The sequence below is a fragment of the Aquarana catesbeiana genome, linkage group LG02 (genome assembly GCF_042186555.1).
Source record: "Aquarana catesbeiana isolate 2022-GZ linkage group LG02, ASM4218655v1, whole genome shotgun sequence".
NCBI classification, from domain to species: domain Eukaryota; kingdom Metazoa; phylum Chordata; class Amphibia; order Anura; family Ranidae; genus Aquarana; species Aquarana catesbeiana.
Window position 1 is genome coordinate 786,963,121 of NC_133325.1, and position 20,639 is coordinate 786,983,759.

At 44.6% G+C, this 20,639-nt stretch overlaps 1 protein-coding gene across 1 annotated transcript in view; it reads left to right on the plus strand.

Annotated features, from left to right (window-relative positions):
- Window positions 1–20,639, plus strand: part of LOC141129403 (uncharacterized) — a 51,391-nt gene that overhangs the window by 21,099 nt on the left and 9,653 nt on the right. Inside the window, exons 2-3 of the mRNA XM_073617425.1 lie at window positions 10,775–11,104; window positions 19,995–20,121. Of these exons, the coding sequence (XP_073473526.1) occupies window positions 10,775–11,104; window positions 19,995–20,121 (457 nt within the window). The remainder of the gene's footprint in view (window positions 1–10,774; window positions 11,105–19,994; window positions 20,122–20,639) is intronic.

Here is a 20,639-nt window from a genome sequence, read left to right on the forward strand (position 1 = left end):
TATAGGCCGAGGAACTCAGTACAGGGATGGTGGAGACCCCTCATAATGGGGCGCAACAGGTGTATAGACCCAGGAACTCAGCACAGGGATGGTGGAAACCCCTCATAATGGTCACAGAAGGTGTATAGGCCCAGGAACTCAGCACAGGGATGATGGGAACCCCTCAAAATGGGCACAGCAGGTGTATAGGCCCAGGAACTCAGCACAGGGATGATGGGAACCCCTCAAAATGGGCACAGCAGGTATGCAGACCCGGGAACTCAGCACAGGGATGGTGAGAACTCTTCATAATGAGCCCAGCAGATGTAGAGATCTGGGAACTCAGCACAGGGATGGTGGAAGCCCCTCATAATGGGCACAGCAGGTGTACAGACCCGGGTACCAAGCACAGGGATGGTGGGGACCCCTTATAATGGGCACAGCAGGTGTACAGGCCCGGGAACTCAGTACAGAGCTGGTGGGAACCCCTCATAATTGGCACAATAAGTGTCCAGACCCAGGAACTCAGTGCAGGCATGGTGGGAACCTCTCATAATAAGCACATCAGGTATTTGTATTCCAAGTCTGGGAGGTAGAGGCAGACACTTGCTAGCAAAGCCATGTCCTTGCTAGCTTCAGTTTCAGGTAGCCTTCTTTTTTAATACCCAGGAACTCAGCATCTTAAAAACATTGGGGAATAGTCTTCTAGGCAATGGTCTTCATCAAGGTGTCACTTGGTCACCCAGCTTAATGTCCTCCAGCAACACCCTGATAGGAGAACATAACCCATCAGAGGGATGACTTTTCCTGACATTTATTTTGGCACTTTGCTTTAGTGGTGGAGATACTGTTCATACTGTCACTATTAGTGAATGTTAAGTAGATAAGTCGTAGGACGATGGTGGTTTACCAGACACAAGAAGTGAACTTGTATGATACATGAGTCAGTTTCCTCTGCCTTTCTGAAATACTCTGGTTTTCCTCCACTAACACTTACAGTACTTTATTTGGATGTTGTAAGTTCTGCCGCATGATTATGATATTGTAAGAGAAAATCCCCTTTATTTTACAGTGTAATTACACACACAACTTTGTGTTTTCGTTTTGAATGGAATGTGAAAGGCTTAAAGCTCCAGTTGGGTGTTTTTGCTGTATCCGTCCCCCATTGGGGTCCCCTTGGGGACACAAACTAATACAAAAGATACATTTTCAGGAATTAGGTTTACAGCAATCCTTTTTTCCCCCCATATGTTTAAGTCCTATGAATAAAAGCTGACCATTATAAGCACCCCTCTCAGTTGTAATATGGTTTGTTCCCAACCACTGTAACAGACATTTACATTTGACAATTTGGCCTGTTACAGGAAGTGCAAAAATAACAGATCTACTGGCAGGATCAACAGGAAAAAAAAAATAACAATATTATAGAGGGGACTCAGAAAAGCAAAAACGAATGTGGGAATGTGAGTGACAGACTGCATTATATACAGAATGTCATTATTTATTTTCAAAGAGTTACACTTTGGGATCTAGTTATAAAAAAAATTGTTTTACGAATGTCTTAGCATCTGTGCAAGTGTAATGAATAATACCTGTAAACCTGTAAGTAATTGTTTCTTTGTTGCCTTTCGTTAGGCAAATGTAACATTCCCCAACATTCGATCCTAAGAGAAAAATAGCCATGGGAACATTCGACCATGAGAGTTAAAGAGTTAGGCCCAGTTTTCAGGTTCCCGGCGCCGTCATCCTAACTGTGGGAAGCCAGATAGCTGACATAACCCTGGTGTTTTTTTTTATACAGTGGGCAATTTGGTGTCCGATAAAAGTAGTTGCAGCGCCGGATTCGCCATGGGAAACACTTTTATAGTCGTCAGTAAAAGGGGAAGCGATACTATCCCCTGGAGCGATGGGCAGGAAGTCGAGTGAGGGCAAGATGGCCCCCACTTGACTCTATGCTCTTGGAGGACCAGAGCAACGTCTGACGTCACTTCCACCAAACGGCCTAAAGGGCCAATTTTTTTTTCGTATTTGTTTGTTTTTTTTGTTTTTAAGTGTAATTGTGAGATCTAAGGTCTTTTTGTGCCCCATATCTCTCCATAACGAGGACCTGTCATACAGTTTTCTATTACAAGGGATGTTTACATTCCTTGTAATAGGAATAAAAGTAATTAAAAAAAATAAAAAAATGTAAAGTGTACAAAAAAAAGTTAAATAAATAAGATTAAAAGAAAAAAAAGTAAGCTCCCCATCCCTCCGAGCACGTGCGCAGGAGTGAACGCATATGTAAGTCGCGCCCGCATATGTAAATGGTGTTCAAACCACACATGTGAGCAATCGTTAGAATGAGAGCAATAATTCTAGACCTCCTCTGTAATTCTAAACTGGAAACCTGTAAAAATGTTTAAAGTGTCGCTATGGAGATTTTGAAGTACCGTAGTTTGTCGCCATTCCACGAGCATGCGCAATTTTGAAGCATGACATGTTAGGTATCTATTTACTCGGCGTAACAACAACATAAAAATATTGCAACAGCTGCCATTTTACTCTCTAGGGTCTCTGCTAAAAAAAAAAAAACATAATGTTTGGGGGTTCTAACTAATTTTCTAGCAAAAAATACATATTTAAACTTGTAAGCAACAAGTGTCAGGAAAAGGCCTGGTCCTTAATAAGAGGTTACATTTGCCATACTAAAATCATTACGGGTGTTATTCATTATGCTGGCATGAAAGTTGAGACATTCAAAAAATTACTTTTATAAAAAAGACTCCCTAATATGATTTATTGTGTATATATAGATATATATACGTATAATCGTGAATTGCAGGCACACAGATGCACAAAATTTGGGGCTTATCTGTCCACGATATGTGAAAGAACATTCATCTATCAACAAGATGCATTTTGGAACATATGCTCAGGCATTCTCACTTCTCATATCCATACTTTGGCATGCCCGAAATACAATCATTATTTTCTGTACATTTTTTGGGTCTATCTAACTGCCGAATATATGCAAACAATATAGGAAGATCAGGATTGTGTGTATGAGTAGAATGTTCACTCAGGTCTGTGGGCATGCAGTCCAGTCATTCATACCCTCACTGTCTAATATTGATCTTACTTCTTTTTTTTTTTTTGGCAAACGACACTATTGTGTGAAATTGGGTTTTACATCTAAAGTAGACCATTGTACCTCCGCACCTAGACCTGACCTTTGCTTTTAGAAACCATGACTGCCCCTACACCCACTTACACTCCTAGACCTGACCTCTGCTATTAGAAACCATAAATGTCCCTACATTGTACCTCAGTTCCAAGGCATGAGCTCTGCTATTAGGAACCATGACTGTCCCTACATTGTATTTCCACTCCTAGCCTTGACCTCTACAATTAGAATCCATGATTGTCCTTACATTGTACCTCCACTCTTAGACCTGACCTCTACAATTAGAAACCATGATTGTCCTTACATTGTACCTCCACTCTTAGACCTGACCTCTACTATTGGAAGCCATGATTGTCCTTACATTGTATCTTCACCCCTAGCTTTGAGCACTGCTATTGAATGTTATGGCTTTCTCTGCATAGCATCTCTGCTCCGAGACCTGACCTCTCCTATTAGAAACTGTTATTGTTCCTACATCATACCTCTACTCCTAGACCTCTGTTATTAGAAATAATGATTGTCCCGACTTCGTCCTTCCATTCCTAGGCCTGAACTCTGCTTTTAGGAACCACTGCTGTTCCTACACCGCACCTGCACTCCCAGATTTGGCCTCTGCTGGAATCCATGACGATTCTTACATGGTCCCTCCACCCCTAGACATGACCTCTGCAATTGGAAACCATATCCCTATATTGTACCTCTGCTCCTAGACGACCTGACCTCTGCTGTTAGATACCGTGACTGTCCCTACATCGAGACTCCACTCCTAGACCTGACCTTTGCTTTTAGAAATCAGGACTGCCTCTACACCAACCCACATGCCTAGACTTGACCTTTGCTATTGGAAACTATGACTGTTCTTACATCATACCTCTATTTTAAGACCTGACCTCTGCTATCAGAAACCATAGCTGACCCTATATTGTACCTCTGCTCCTAAACTTGAATTCTGCTATTAGAAACTATGAATATTCCTACATTTTACCTCTGCTCTTAGGCTTGACCTTTGTTGTTAGACACCATGGCTCTCCCTACATCGTACCTCCACTCCTAGACTTGACCTCTGCTATTGGCAACCATATCTGTCCCTACCATTGTAACTCCGCTCCTAGATGTGACCTCTGCTATTGGAAACCATATCTGTCCCTACATTGTACCTCCACTCCTAGACTTGACCTCTGCTTTTGGAACCTTTAACTGTTCCTACATCATACATCCACTCCTAAATGTGACCTCTGCTATTGGAAACCATATCTGACCCTATATTGTACTCTGCTCCTAAACTTGAATTCTGCTATTAGAAACTATGTATATTCCTACATTTTACCTCTGCTCTTAGATGTGACCTTTGTTGTTAGACACCATGGCTCTCCCTACATCGTACCTCCACTCCTAGACTTGACCTCTGCTATTGGAAACCATATCTGACCCTACATTGTACCTCCACTCCTAGACTTGACCTCTGCTATTGGAAACCATATCTATCTGTCCCTACATTGTACTGCCACTCCTAGACTTGACCTCTGCTTTTGGAACCTTTAACTGTTCCTACATCATACATCCACTCCTAGATCTGACTTCTGCCATTAGGAATCATGACTGACCCTACATGGTACCTTCACTTCTAGACCTGACCCCTGCTATTAGGATCCATGACTATGCCTACATTGTACTTTCACTCCTAGAGCTGACCTCTTGACTTCTATTAAAATTTGATGACTAGAAACCGTCATTGCTCCTACATTGTACCTGAGGTCCTAGACCTGACCTCTGCTATTTGAAATCTGCTATTAGGATTTGGAGGTGTACAGTTTGGAGTTTGGAGGTGTAAAGTCTCACCCTTAAACCGAAAATACGTATTGTACCTACTTTGAGTCAAAACATATAACCACAGGAAGGGAAACAGTAAACCACAATTTAAAATAAAAATCAAGGGTGATACATTTTTGTTTTTTCTTTACCAAAGCAATGGTTCATAAAGGCATGGACGAGCGAGTTTGGGTGGGGGGACTTGACTGGCCTGCACAGAGTCCTGACCTCAACCTGATAGAGCACCTTTGGGATGAATTAAGAGCGCAGACTGCGAGCCAAGCCTTCTTGTCCAACATCAGTGCCTGACCTCACAAATGCTCTTCTGGAAGAATGGTCAAACATTCCCATAGACACACTCCTAAACCTTGTGGACGGCCTTCCCATAAGAGTTGAAGCTGTTATAGCTGCAAAGGTTGGGCCAACTCAATATTGAACCCTACGGACCATGACTGGGATGCCATTAAAGTTCATGTGCGTGTAAAGGCAGGTGTCCCAATAATTTTGACAATAAAGTGTAAGTGTGATGCAGGCAGCAAGGATGAAAGTGTACTGCAAGATCGGGCAAACAAGACACTACTGGAAATGTGTTTAGTGGGTAGACTTTTCAGCACCCTCCCACCAGACCAAAGCAGCCAGGCAGTAAAATGTCAGCCGAACAGCGCTCGCTTTCAATCAGATGCAGCTGCTGTTTTGGGAATTTGACAATAGGACGGCGCCGGCTGTCAGGATACAATAGTTGCAGAGGGAGATTCCTCCATCTATGCTCTTTAGTGTGGATGGAGGAATCTGTTAGATATTTTATGGCCAGCCTTCAAGCAAAATGAAAATATCTTTGTGTGTATGGCCAGCTTAAGCCCCTCAATGTGGCAAAATCAAGCATCGTGTAATATAGCATAGAGGCTTGTAGAATGGTAGTAGGTAGTGGTGCACCGAAAGGAAAATTCGGTTGCCGAAACCAAAACCAAAAATTCAGGATGCACTTGGCCGAAAACCAAAACTGTCAGTTTTTTTTTGTTTAAATTTAATTAATATGGCTGATGATTTTGCATTGAAGTCAATGGGACGCAATTTTGCATTGAAGTCAACGGGACGCAATTTTACATTGCAGCCAATAGGGGGCGCCTTTGCATTTAAATCAATGGGATGCGATTTTGCATTGAAATCACTGGGATGCGATTTTGAATTGAAGTCAATGGGTCGCGATTTTGCATTGCAGTCAATAGGGGGCGTTTTTGCACTGAAGTCAATGGGACTCGATTTTGCATTAAAGTCAATAGGACATGATTTTGCATTGAAATCAATGGGATGCGATGCAGTATGCAATTATAAGCACTTTTTTTTTCTATCTGCAAAGCACCAATATCCCCCTATTTTCGACCGATACTTTTCAGTGGTCAATATAACAGTGCATCCCTAGTAGTAGGCATTTTTGGGGGTTTATCCAACCTTTTGGATGTTTTGTCAAATATTAAGTAGAACTGGGAAAAATGAAAAATGACATATGATAAGGTTGGTCACTTAACAACTGCTTTTCCCTTGTCCCCTTGTCAGCCTCTAAAAGATAACAATAAAGTTAAAAACAAAAAAGAATGTTTATTCAATAAAATATTGAAAATTTTTTAAAAATACCCCAAAATCCTACAGTGCCTCAAAGATGCGGCTTGCAGGACTTTTTTTAGCGTCCTGCCAGTGCACCGCCCCTCGGGCCTTCACACTGGAGTGAGAGGAGAGGCTTTTTACAGGCACTTTGCAGGCGCTATTTTTAGCGCCATAGCGCCTGTAAAACACCTCAGTGTGAAAGTAGCCTAAAGGTAAATTAAAAAAACATAAATATATTATATTTACCCCGTTTGTGAAATGGTTTTGCACAGAGCAGCCCCAATCCTCCTCTTCTTAGGTCCCTGAATGGTGCTCCTGGCTCCTCTCCTCTGCCGAGTGCCTCCCCCCCCCCATAGCAAGCCGCTTGCTATGGAGGCATTTGTGCATGCTCGCCCCTGAGCCAGCTCTGTGTGTCCCATTGACCCTCAGAGCATGGCTTGGCCCCGCCTCCACTCCACCCTCACTGGCTGTGGTTGACAGCAGCAGGAAGCAATGGCTCCCGCTGCTGCAGTGGCGGTGCGTCCATAAGGGCGCATGGGCACTGCCCCCTCTCTCCAGCCACCCCCTCTGTGACCAATAGATAGATTCATGCATTGCATGAATCTATCTATGGCCGCAATGCCATCCCCTATTCAGGCGCCTGGGCCCCTTTTCGGGCGCCTGAATTACAGCAGCGGGGGTTGTTTTTGAAGTACCTTATTAGAGCCATAGGCTCTAATATGCTTCAAAATAGGTGACCTGCAAACACCATGCTTGGCGCTCGCAGTTCACCCAGGTGTGTTAGGAAAGCGAATGAATATTCACTTTCCTAACATTGAACCGCTTCTCCGTGCTCGGCTCTGTTACCCGTCACCGCCGTCAGGCGCTGTAAGTGGACACCTATCAGGTGTCCAATCGCCTATAGGTGAGGATGGGAGGAGAGGACGGGACTCGGGAGAAGACATGGAGGACATGTAGAAGCATGGAGGACACCGCTCGCTGCCGTCACCGCCCCACTGAAACAGGGTAAGTGTCGGGCAGACGGAGAGCGGGCGGGGGGGGTCACAGTGGCAGCATTTGATGGGCAAAGTGGCTGCATTTGATGGGCACAGTGGCTGGATTTGATGGGCAAAGTGGCTGGATTTGATGGGCACAGTGGCTGGATTTGATGGGCACAGTGGCTGGATTTGATGGGCACAGTGGCTGGATTTGATGGGCACAGTGGCTGGATTTGATGGGCACAGTGGCTGGATTTGATGGGCACAGTGGCAGCATTTGATGGGCATAGTAAGAGCATTTGATGGGCACAGTGGCAGCATTTGATGGGCACAGTGGCTGCATTTGATGGGCACAGTGGCTGCATTTGATGGGCATAGTAGGAGCATTTGATGGGCACAGTGGCAGCATTTGATGGGCACAGTGGCAGCATTTGATGGGCATAGTAGGAGCATTTGATAGGCACAGTGGCAGCATTTGATGGATGAGCACAGTGGCTGCATTTAATGGGCACAGTGGCTGCATTTGATGGGCACAGTGGCTGCAATTGATGTTCTTTTTCACAATTTTTCAGTTTGTTTGCACCCCCCAAAAAATTCTGAGCAGCAGCCGCCTCGGCGCTGCTGCCTCTCTGCCCAGTGAGGAGGGAGAGAGCTTCTGCTCTAAGACCCCTTTCACACTGGGGGCGCTTTGCAGGAGCTACAGCGCTAAAAATAGCGCCTGCAAAGAGCCCTGAAACAGCCGCTGCTGTCGCTCCAATGTGAAAGCCCCGAGGGCTTTCACACTGGAGCGGTGCGCTGGCAGGACGGGAAAAAAAGTCCTGCTAGCAGCATCTTTGGAGCGGTGAAGGAGCGGTGTATACACCGCTCCTTCACCGCTCCTGCCCATTGAAATCAATGGGACAGCGCGGCTATACCGCCAGTATAGCGCTGCTGTAGCAGCTCTTTGCTGTGGTTTTAACCCTCTTGCGGCTGGGTTTTAACCCTTTTTCGGCAACTAGCGGGGGGGTAAAAGTGTACCGCTAGCGGCCGAATACCGCCGCTAAAACGACGGTAAAAAATAGTGCCGTTTTACCGCTGATGCCGCTCCCGCCCCAGTGTGAAAGGGGACTTATGCACATCACTGGATCAAGATCAGAACCACTTTAAAGCTCAATTCCATGACAATAAAAATCCACTCTTGCCATAGGTTCCCACTACAAGAGTGGATTTTTTCTATTTCATTGAGTTGGGCTTTAATTTTTAAATTGATGACCTACAAGGTTTTTGAAATGTGGCCTACAGACAATATAGGTTACTATTGGGGATGCACCATACTTTTTTTGAGTACTCACCGATTCCAATTACCGATACCTACCACAACTGTTTTGTGTACACTTCAGCTGTCAGCAATGGTACAAAGCATTGAAAAGTTATTTACAAATAAAATAAAGAATTTTTTTTTCTAATTTTGCACTTTTTTCTTTTTTTTTCTCCACAAATAATTGTGCGCTTTTTTCAAAGTGAAATGTGTGAATATATGTTGAAGGTGTGAAAATATTAGCATAAAAAAAAAAAAGTTTTAATTATTAATAGTTTATAAAATAGATGTGAACAAAAAAAAAAAAAAAATTGTCAATGGGGGAATCCCACTGACAACTGAAAGACCTGAGCCTGAAATGATCAGTTTCAGGTATCGGAGTATTTGCACGAGTACCGATACTCACGCAAATGCTTAGTATCGGCACCAATACCGGTATCAGTTATTACTTTAGACCATTTGCATGTTTCATGGGTGCACACAATTTTTAAAGCTTGGTGTGTTTGATATCTATTTGCTCGATGCCACTCCATCTTTTATATTTTACCAAGAATGGTTATTGTTTTATAACTAAAATTATAGATTTGATGAACAGCAGTGTAATTATAGTGTCGCATAAAAAAATTGCAGTTGCCGCCATTTTATTATGTGGAGTCTCTGTTTTTTGAAAATATACAGTGCTTTGGAGGGAGGCTTTAAATACTCTTTAATCCTAAAATGTGACATGCTGGTAGGTTAATTGGATCCTGTCTAAATTGGCTCTAGTATATGAATGTGAGTTAGGGACCTTAGATTGTAAGCTCCTTGGGTGGTAGGGACTGATGTGAATGTACAATGTATATGTAAAGCGCTGTGTAAATTGACGGCGCTATATAAGGACACTGCGACCACAGAGCGTGCTGCCTGCAAGCCACAGTGGGCGCATGGCACGGTGGTGGGGGGGGGGCGTGATCACGGCGGATGTCATGTGACAACCTCCCGGAACTGTCCGGCCGCGCTGTGTCCATCATTCGGCTATGACATGGTTGGCAAATGGTCAAGCTCTGCCAGGTTTTACAAGGTCCATGATTGAGGTGATTTACTCGCTGTGACAGTTGTCACCAGGACAGGAGGTGAAGGAAAAGCAATTTCCCAATGGGGACACCGTTTCAGATGATAGCTCTCAAAGGTGGGCTTTTCCCTCAATTTGGTGGATGTTTTCTTTGTGTTGTGTCTCTGGGACAATACATGAAGGCAAATTCTGCCAACAGAGACCTATCCAGCAGTAAAAAGCTTACAAACATGTAGGCAAGTGCAGTCTACTTTCTCCACTACAGGTGGTGCTCCTCCACAGCGGCACTGCTGTTGGAGAGGAAGAACAAGATTCCTCTATGGTTTCCTAGGTCACTGGGGAAGCTATCCTATTGGACATTGTCGCCCCATGTGACCCTAGCAGCCATCTTGGGTCAGGCAAAGCTTTTTTTAGGGTCCTGGCTCCCAGGCTTGGCGCACTTTTTTGCGAGCTGGTAGAGTAGGGATGGGTACCCAGCTTGTTAGGGGCAGTACTACCAGTAAGAAAAGGTTCCTGATGAAAAGCTTTGGCATCCATCTTCTTTGGATCTCATCCCATTTGGGCACAAGAAGGCCACACTGAATTCCGCTCTCTTAACAGATGCTGTCAGTATGATTGATAATCTGCTCTCTTCACATTATTGGAAACTGTGAGTACACACGATTGGGGCAGACTTCCCACCAGGTTTGTTATGGATTGCTGCTGTACTAATTCAAGACAAGTTTTCCATTGCTCCGGACTGTGTGAATGATTACCATGCTGCACCCCATCTACAAACGTGCCGACCCTTCCCCGCTACAGAATACAAAATTATCAGCAACGCTTTGGCTGCAGTGCCTCATTAATGTGCTAAAATATCCATCTGCTGATAATGTTGTCTGTTTCCTTTTCAGATCTGGTGTCCGCCGTCATCATTGTTGAGGGATATTATTTGGGTGACACGGTGACCTTAAACTGCGTGGAGGGATGCAATAAATCAGTGACCACAGACAACATAGCTCAGATTACATGGAAAAAAACCAACAATTCTCACATCCTGCACTTCGTTACAACACTAAAACCAAATCAGACGTTCTCCAACTTCTCAGAGTCCAGATTCTCCTTCCAGGATCCGCTCACCCTCCGGATAACGGACGCTCAGCTCAGCGACTCCGGGAATTACATCTGTGATTTATCAACAAGCACCGGACTCTGTAAGAAGACTTTCCCAGTTATTGTATCAGGTAAGTGTATGGCTTCTGAATGGAAATGTAGATGATGTTTACTGAGAACAATGGACTAATGATTGTGAGTGAGCGTTATAGGGCGTACACACGGTCGGACTTTGTTCGGACATTCCGACAACAAAATCCTAGGATTTTTTCCGACGGATGTTGGCTCAAACTTGTCTTGCATACACACGGTCACACAAAGTTGTCGGAAAATCTGATCATTCTGAACGCGGTGACGTAAAACACGTACGTCGGGACTATAAACGGGGCAGTGGCCAATAGCTTTCATCTCTTTATTTATTCTGAGCATGCGTGGCACTTTGTCCGTCGGATTTGTGTACACACGATCGGAATTTCCGACAACAGATTTTGTTGTCGGAAAATTTTATATCCTGCTGTCCAACTTTGTGTGTCGGAAAATCCGATGGAAAATGTCCGATGGAGCCCACACACGGTCGGAATTTCTGACAACACGCTCCGATCGGACATTTTCTATCCGAAAATCCGACCGTGTGTACGGGGCATTATAGTAATAAATTTGGCATTTACAGTAACAAACAGGTTTAAAAACCAAACTACAGCAAAACCATTGTACTATGATGAATGCAGATTCGGTCTTTGCCATCTCACACTAGCCACTTGACCTCCAGAAGATTTACCCCCACAGGCCATTTTTTTGCAATACGGCACTGCGTTACTTTAACTGACAATTGCGCGGTCGTGCGACACTGTACCCAAATACAATCTATGTCCTTTTTTCCCAAAAATACAGCTTTCTTTTAGTGGTATTCGATCATCACTGGGTTTTTCTTTTTGCACTAGAAACAAAAAAAGGCAGACAATTAAAAAAAATTAAAAAATAAATAAATAATATAATAATATAATATATAATTATATATATATATATATATATATATATATATATATATATATTTTTTTTTTTGTACTTTCTGCTATAAAACATATCCCATAAAAAAATTTAACAAATTTTAATTTCTTCCTAAATGTAGGCCGATATGTATTTTGCTACATGTTTTTGGTAAAAAAAAAAAAAATCACAATAAGCGTATATTGATTGGTTTGTGCAAATGTTATAGCGTCTAAAAACTATGGGATATATACTGGAATTTTTATTTTTACCATGTTTTTTGTACTAGTAATGGCGGCGATCAGCTACTTATAGTGGAAATTCCGATATTGCAGCGGACAATCTGACACTAACTGACACTTTGTAAGACTCAGTGACACTAATACAGTGATCAGTGCTAACAATATGCACTGTCACTATACTAATGACACTGGCTGGGAAGGGGTTATACATCTAGGACGATCAAAGGGTTAAATGTGTGCTGAACCAGCGTTTGTGTGTAATATGTGTGGTGCTTTTACTAAGGGAAGTGATGGATTTTCTCTCGCTGGTTCTTCCAGCCAGCCTCCTAATGACGTGCCACTCCAATCCTCGTCAGGGGACCAACTGAAAGAACCGGAACGAGACAGCCAGTTCCCAATGACGTCAGTGGAAGATGGTAGTGAGGGACCTGGTGCGCAGCAGCAGAGTGGCAGATAACTGCAGAATGCGGCTGGATGAGTACATATGGGTTTTTTCACGTAACCCAGCAAGCCAGTGTAGGTGTGTAGGCAGGTGCCGTCTGCTCTCTCCACTGTAGGTGGTGCTCTCCCACAGCGGTGCTGCAGTTGGAGAGGAATTCAAGAGGAACAAGGTTCCTCTATGGTTTCCTGGGTCACTGGGGAAGCTATCTCATTGGATGCTGCCACCCCATGTGACTCTAGCAGCCATCTTGGGTCAGGCAGAGACTTTTTAAGGCCCTGGCTCCAGGTTTGGCATGCATTTTGCGAGTTGGTAGCATAGGGACAGGAACCCGGCCTGGATGAGACAGAACTAGTAGCAGGGAAATGTTCCTGATGAGGAGAGAAAGTGTAAGGCTCGCAACGTTGGGGGGTACCCTGTCTGTATGGGCGCCCGGCTCACACTTCCTCCTCTGGCTATGGAGGTGCAGTATACAGTAGGTGCGGTCTAGGTGAAGAATAGATGCAGTAAAAGTGCAGTCTAGGTGTGGTATAAGTGATAGGTATTAAGTGTCCTGCTTTCAGCCCGTGTTAGCCAGTATGTGACTGTAAAGTTACTGCTGTAGAAAAGGGACTCCTTGTCATTACACAGATGTTTCCTGTGGTCAGGAGTACAAGAGAGGGGGGGTGATAGGATGCTCTGAACTCGCTGCAGCAAAAGCGGTATTGATGCGATCCCTGCAGTCCCTGTTCACTCTCCTTGGTATTTCCACCCTCAGGCTTCAGGCTCCAGTCCTCACTGGATTGGCCTCCTATCAATAGATGGGCACACAGGCAGATGTGGTCATATGGACTCATGCAGTGCCAAGAGGAAGAGAATCCTAGAGCAGTCTGGTAAAAACTATATCACCACTCCCCCTCTGCCTCAGGGTGCTCTGGGAACTGTAGTTTAAAGGATCAACAAGTCCCATTCCATGACTGCTGCCCTGGACTTCAATTCTAATGGTTCTCTGCATCCTGCATAGAAGTCCATAGGCTTTACTGGCTATAGCCTCCTCCTTGCTGTTCTATATACTGTACCTATGGCCTTGTGTAGCACTACCCCCCCAGTAGAAGTTGCAGATGTCAGGGTTCCCCACTGCTGCACAGCCAGTCAATTAGCATTTCCTTATTGCATCCAGACACAGAAAACCAATCCTTGAGCTTGGGTTTGTTGTTTTTATTAGGGGATGATAACTTGGAGGAGGTTAGACCCATGTGCATGTGGGTCTGCGAGTGTACGTTAGTCTGCAAGTGCACGTTGGTCTGCGAGTGCACGTTGGTCTGCGAGTGCACGTTGGTCTGCGAGTGCACGTTGGTCTGCGAGTGCACGTTGGTCTGCGAGTGCACGTTGGTCTGCGAGTGCACGTTGGTCTGCGAGTGCACGTGGGTCTGCGAGTGCACGTGGGCGGCGAGTACCTGTGTATTGTCTTGTTGAGTATTAGTGTCAGGAAGCTAGTTGTTAGGTAATTTGGACAGGGTATAATCCCCAATCCTCACTGAATTAGTAGGTACGATGCCGGCAGGTGTGGAGATGCGACTTGGTATACATCTTGTATACATGATCATCCGATCGAGGGCGAATACTGCTGAGCAAAATGTAAGCACATTGTTTCCCTGGAAGCCCAGTTTCTGAATCTGGGGAAGCAACTGTCAGCACTGAGAAAACCCTCCATACTAAAGGAGAGCCGGGACCGTAGCCGGCAGGTGCTGGCCGGGGCCAGCACAGAGGCGGGTGGAGACAAAGAGGTGCAGGCACTAGGAAAAAGTAGATGGGTGACAGTCAGGAAGGGTAGAGGGGGAAGTGCCAGGGAGGTCGATCCCGGGCTGGAGCATCCCAATAAGTACGCTCCATTGAGTGACATTGGTGAAACCAGTCAGGGACCAGCACTGCTGGAGCTGAGGGACTCTTCTAGCTGCCGGGGGAAGAACTCCTCCAGTGAGAGTTGGGGGGAAGTGAAGGGAAAGGAAAGACAGATTCTAGTGGTAGGGGACTAAATTCTTAGAAAGACAGAGAGGGCAATCTGTAACAAAGACCTAAACGCCGAACTGTATGTTGTCTACCCGGCGCTCCAATCTGCTGGACAGATTACTGAGAGGGGCTGGGGAAGACCCGGCTGTCATGGTGCACGTTGGCACCAATGACAAAGCCAGAGGCAGATGGAGCCTAAAGACACGATTTTAGAGACTTGGGAGCTAAATTGAGGAAAAGGACCTCCAAGGTAGTATTCTCAAGAATTCTCAGTAATACTATAGTATTCTAAGGAATACTACCGGTATATCGAGCCACAGCAGAAAGACCTGGAGGACTGGGCCGACTTCTCAGCCGATCACTAGTACTATAGAAGGGATGGACTGCACCTAAATGAGGATGGTGCAGATCGGCTGGGAGTGAAGATGGCCAAAAAGTTAGAGGGATTTTTAAACTAGGCGACGGGGGGTCCAGAGGTAGAGTTAGTCAGCGCAGAACATATTCCAGAGGGTAGTATTGGGGGCATTAGTGGTAGGTTGACTAAAGCAAATAAACCCAAGTATAGTAACAAGTCCTAGTTGCAAGCTCGGCACACCCTATAAGAGGATAATCTGCGACCAGTCTAAGCTATGTGGCGTGTTCACCAATGCCAGGAGCCTGGCGGACAAGATGGGTTAACTAGAGATACTGTTGTACGAGGAGCATTTGGATTTCAGAGACCTGGTTTAACAGCTATCATGATTGGCTGGCAACCATTCAAGGGTATACCCTTTATTGTAGGGATAGAGAGGGTAAAAAAGGGGGAGGGGTATGCCTATATATCAAGAATAATGTACAAGTGAATGTGAGAGAGGAGGTGGAATCCTTATGGGTAGAGCTCCAAAGGGATGAAGCTAAGGGGAAAATAATACTGGGAGTATGCTATAGGTCCCCTAAACTGGGGGAGGAGGGGGAGACAGATCTCCTATCACAACTTGGATTAGCAGCAAGGATGGGAAGTGTTATCATAATGGGGGATTTTTATTATCTAGACATAGACTGGGCGGAGGGAACCGCGCATTCATTTAAGGCTCGCCAGTTCCTAAATGTCTTGTAGGACAATTTTATGGGTCAGATGGTAGACGCACCAAATAGAAATAAAAGCGTTACTGGATATACTGATTACCAACAATACAGACCTAATCACGGATGTGGAAATACAGGGTAATTTAGGTAACAGCGATCACAAGTCAATTGGCTTCAGTATAAATCACACAAATAGGAAACATAAGGGGAATACAAAGACACTGAATTTCAAAAGAGCCAACTTCCCTAAACCATGAACCTTGTGAGAAGGCATAAATTGGGATAAAATCTTAGGAACGAGGAACACGGAGGAGAGATGGGTTTGCTATAAGAGCATATTAAATAAGGGAATTAGCCAATGCATTCCAATGGGAAATACATTTAAAAGAGCGAACAAAAGTCCTGGATGGCTTAAATCCTATGTAAAAATGCATATAAATGCAAAGAAGAAGGCCTTAAAAAAATACAAGGTTGAGGGATTATCATCAGCATTCAGACTTTATAAAGAATGCAACAAGAAATGTAAGGGTGAAATTAGGGCTGCTAAAATAGAACACAAAATACACATAGAGGAGGAGAGCAAAAAAATCCCAAGAAAATCTTTAAGTATGTAAACAGTAAAAAAGGGAGGACAGACCATATTGGCCCCATAAAGAATGAGGAAGGACATCTGGTTACAAAGAATGGGGAGATGACGTAGGTATTGAATTTATTCTTCTCCTCAGTCTTCACCAGAGAATCGGAGGCTTCAGTAACCAAAACTGCAGTGTCTATCCTCATGACACATCACAGGAAGCACCTCCATGGTTAACAGAGGACAGAATTAAAATTAGACTTGGGAAACTTAAAGCGGAGTTCCACACAAAAATGGAACTTCCGCTTTTTGGAACCCTCCCCCCTCCGGTGTCACATTTGGCACCTTTCAGGGGGGAGGGGGGTGCAGATACCTGTCTAAGACAGGTATTTGCACCCACTTCCGGCATAGACTCCCATGGGAGTCTATACCTCTTCCTGTCCCTCCGCGCTGTCTCCTGGGAAACACACAGCTCCCAGGAGAGAGCAGGAACCAGTTACGATGCGCAGCGCAACTCACGCATGCGCAGTAGGGAACCGGGAAGTGAAGCCGCAACACTTCACTTCCTGATTCCCTCACCTAGGATGGCGGCGGCAGCTGCCGAGAATCGAGCGGGTTCTCGGCGTCGGCTGCCGACATCGCTGGACCCTGGGACAGGTAAGTGGCCATCTATTAAAAGTCAGCAGCTGCAGTATTTGTAGCTGCTGGCTTTTAATATTTTTTTTTTAGGCGGTTTAGGTGGACTCCCTCTTTAACATTAATAAATCACCGGGACCAGATGGCTTGCACCCGAGGGTACTTAGGGAACTCAGTCAAGTAATTGCCAGACCATTGTTCCCAATTTTTACTGACTGGAATGGTACCAGCTGATTGGAGAAAAGCCAATGTAGCATCAATATTTAAAAAGGGCCCAAAATACATCCCTGAGAATTACAGACCAGTTAGCCTAACATCAATAGTATGTAAACTCTTGGAGGGGATGATAAGGGACTATATACAAGATTTTAGCAATGAGAACGGTATTATCATTAGCAGTAATCAGCATGTATTCATGAAGAATCGTTCTTGCCAAACCAATCTATTAACCTTCTATGAGGAGGTGAGTTGCCATCTAGATAAAGGAAGGCCCGTAGACTTGGTGCATCTGGATTTTGCAAAAGCATTTGACACAGTTCCCCATAAACATTTACTGTACAAAATAAGGTCCGTCATCATGGACCATAGGGTGAGTACATGGATTGAAAACTGGCTACAAGGGCGTGTTCAGAGGGTGGTGATAAATGGGGAGTACTCGGAATGGTCAGGGGTGGGTAGTGGGGTCCCCCAGGGTTCTGTGCTGGGACCAATCCTATTTAATTTGTTCATAAATGACCTGGAGGATGGGATAAATAGTTCAATCCCTGTATTTGTGGATGATACTAAGCTAAGCAGGGCAATAACTTCTCCGCAGGATGTGAAAACCTTGCAAAAAGATCTGAACAAATTAATGAGGTGGGCAACTACATGGCGAATGAGGTTTAATGTAGTAAAATGTAAAATAATGCATTTGGGTGGTAAAAATATGAATGCAATCTTTACACTGGGGGGAGAACCTCTGGGGGAATCTAGGATGGAAAAGGACCTGAGGTCCTAGTAGATGATAGGCTCAGCAATGGCATGCATTGCCAAGCTGCTGCTAACAAACAAACAGAATATTGGCCTCAGGAGGGATGTACTGGAAATGGAGCGAGTACAAAGAAGGGCAACAAAGCTAATAAAGGGTCTGGAGGATATTAGTTATGAGGAAAGGTTGTGAGCACTGAACTTATTCTTTCTGGACAAGAGACGCTTGAGAGGGGATATGATTTCAATTTACAAATACTGTACTGGTGACCCCACAATAGGGAGAAAACTTTTTTGCGGCAGGGAGTTTAACAAGACTCGTGGCCACTCATTAAAATTAGAAGAAAAGAGGTTTAACCTTAAACTACGTAGAGGGTTCTTTACTGTAAGTGCGGCAAGGATGTGGAATTCCCTTCCACAGGTGGTGGTCTCAGTGGTGGTCTCAGCATCAATAGTTTCAAAAAACTATTAGATAAGCACCTGAACAACCACAACATACAGGGATATATAATGTAATCCTGAAATATAATCACACACATAGGTTGGACTTGATGGTCTTTTTTCAACCTCACCTCCTATGTAACTATATGTTAGGGATTGTTGGATGCCCAACTTGACAAAAATAACAGAACCAGGTACAACTTCCTCCCTTTGTACAACTTCCACTTCTTCCTCCTGCACAAATCTTGTTCCCTTTGCACAGCTCCACTGGGTTCATTCCAAGTCTTTTTAGTTAGTTCAGCCACAGGCCATTACAGGCTAAGAACTCTCAGTCCCTTGGTAAAAGTAGCACATGTGGAGTGAACTGCTTCCTGCAACACCATCTGCTTTCCTGCAGACACTAAGCCCAGGACGCAGCTCTACTTCCCACAGAAATGCTAGCCCCCCTGGCTGCCACTTCCCCAGAGCACCTGGCTGCTTCTTCTTCCTAGTCTATCTGACTGACACACTGTAGACTTCCCAGGGCAAGGTTAGATAAAGACTTGCTATACCTCCGTCTCCAAAAGAGACCTGCTGGCAGTTTCTCCTCTTGTCTGTCCCTGCATTGTGCTGATCTACTCCCACTGTATCTCTTTGCTCCTGCTGACTCTCTGGAAAATCTTCCTTCCAACTGTCTCCTGTGGTGGGATCATTCCAGGTCAGCCGCCAGAGCTTCAGCCTGAGGTAAAACCCCTCCCCGACTGTGGTACCTCAAGTGCCACCGACAGACTCCCTCAGCACTGCTTCTCCCCGGCTGGCATGGCCCATGTCTATTTAAGGGCTCCTTAGTTCCCTGCCAGGCCCACCTCCTGGAGATTGGCTAAGGGCCCTTAAATATGCTAGACAACCCTCCTAGCTTCCGCCCACTAACTTTTAGAATATTCTCCAACATTCTAGAAACAGGGGGAGGCACAAGAGGGCTGCCAGGATGAGTCATTCAGCCCTAACCTCTAATAACCCTGACCCAGATTCCATGACTGAGGTTTAACCCTGGGCCAGCTATAATTTACCTGCACTACTGCTAGTAGCACACAGAGAGGGGGGGGGGTTGGTGTTCATGCACAATGGTGACCATGATATCCATATCTTTTCATGAGATATTTAATACAACTAAATTAACTAAATAGAAATGGCAAACCAATCAACTTAGAGAGCTGTTATTGATTTTGACTGTTGATCAGCTGTGGAGGACTTTTGCTGATCACTTCTGATTGCACAAACAAATATCTGTGTGCCAGAGAGAACTGACCATAATATAGATTGAGCAAACAATTGTTTATATTTATGTCTGGTCTATGTACTTTTCATTGATATTTTCAGTAAATCTCAAAGCAAGGAGCAATACTACGCATGATGCATCATCCCATAGTTTAATCAAATATGAATTGCTTGTATGCGATCACAAATCACTACATGTATGGCCACCATTGGGTTACGACAACATTTACCCATGAGGGAGGGGCTTCTGTAGCACAGGAGGAGCCATGTTCAATGATGTCATATGGCAGACAATGGGTTGGTGGTTATTTTGGTCAAAGAGACCCGATGGGGAGTCACATGACTTCACAGACAACAGTAATATGCAGCTGTGTTTATCAGCATCTGTATCATAATATATCTTCTTATTAAATATTTTCTTTTAGAAAACAATTCGACCAGTGAGGCGCAAAGAATACTGATATGCACATCAATCTCAGCAGTAGCCGTAGTCGTCATTATAATAATTATCATCATTGTGATCGTATATTGGAGGACACGTCCAGAAACTGAGTAAGTGAACTTCTGAAGACAACAATTTTTTGTGTCAGTCAGGGCCTTATTTAGATATCATGCTATCATAGGTGCACTTGAATGGTGGTGTCCTTTTGTACAATCCTCACCCCAATACTACTAGTGTAGCACAGACCCCAGACAATCCTTGCAGTTTTGCCCCAGGTTCTAATCCCAATTGGGTGAACAGCGGCCAGGCATTCAGCAGCTCCACAGCCTCCCAACACAATAACTAGGCTGCGAGTGTCTTTTTGAAGTTTAGTTCTGGTTAAACTTGGTTGGGCTGTGGAGTGATCCTTGGGATACTCCAAATTTAGTGCAAAGGGACACTCTCTGGTAATAACTAGACACTTCAGGGTGGGACAGCAATTCTGGAACAGTCACTCAAAGGGTTAACAGCAACAGTCACTGTGATCTCTCTCAGGCCTTAACTCACTATGTCCCTGTGTACTTGGATGTCTCCTTCCAATACCAGCCAGACCCCTGTACCGTGAGCCTCCAGGCCAGATCCTCAATGG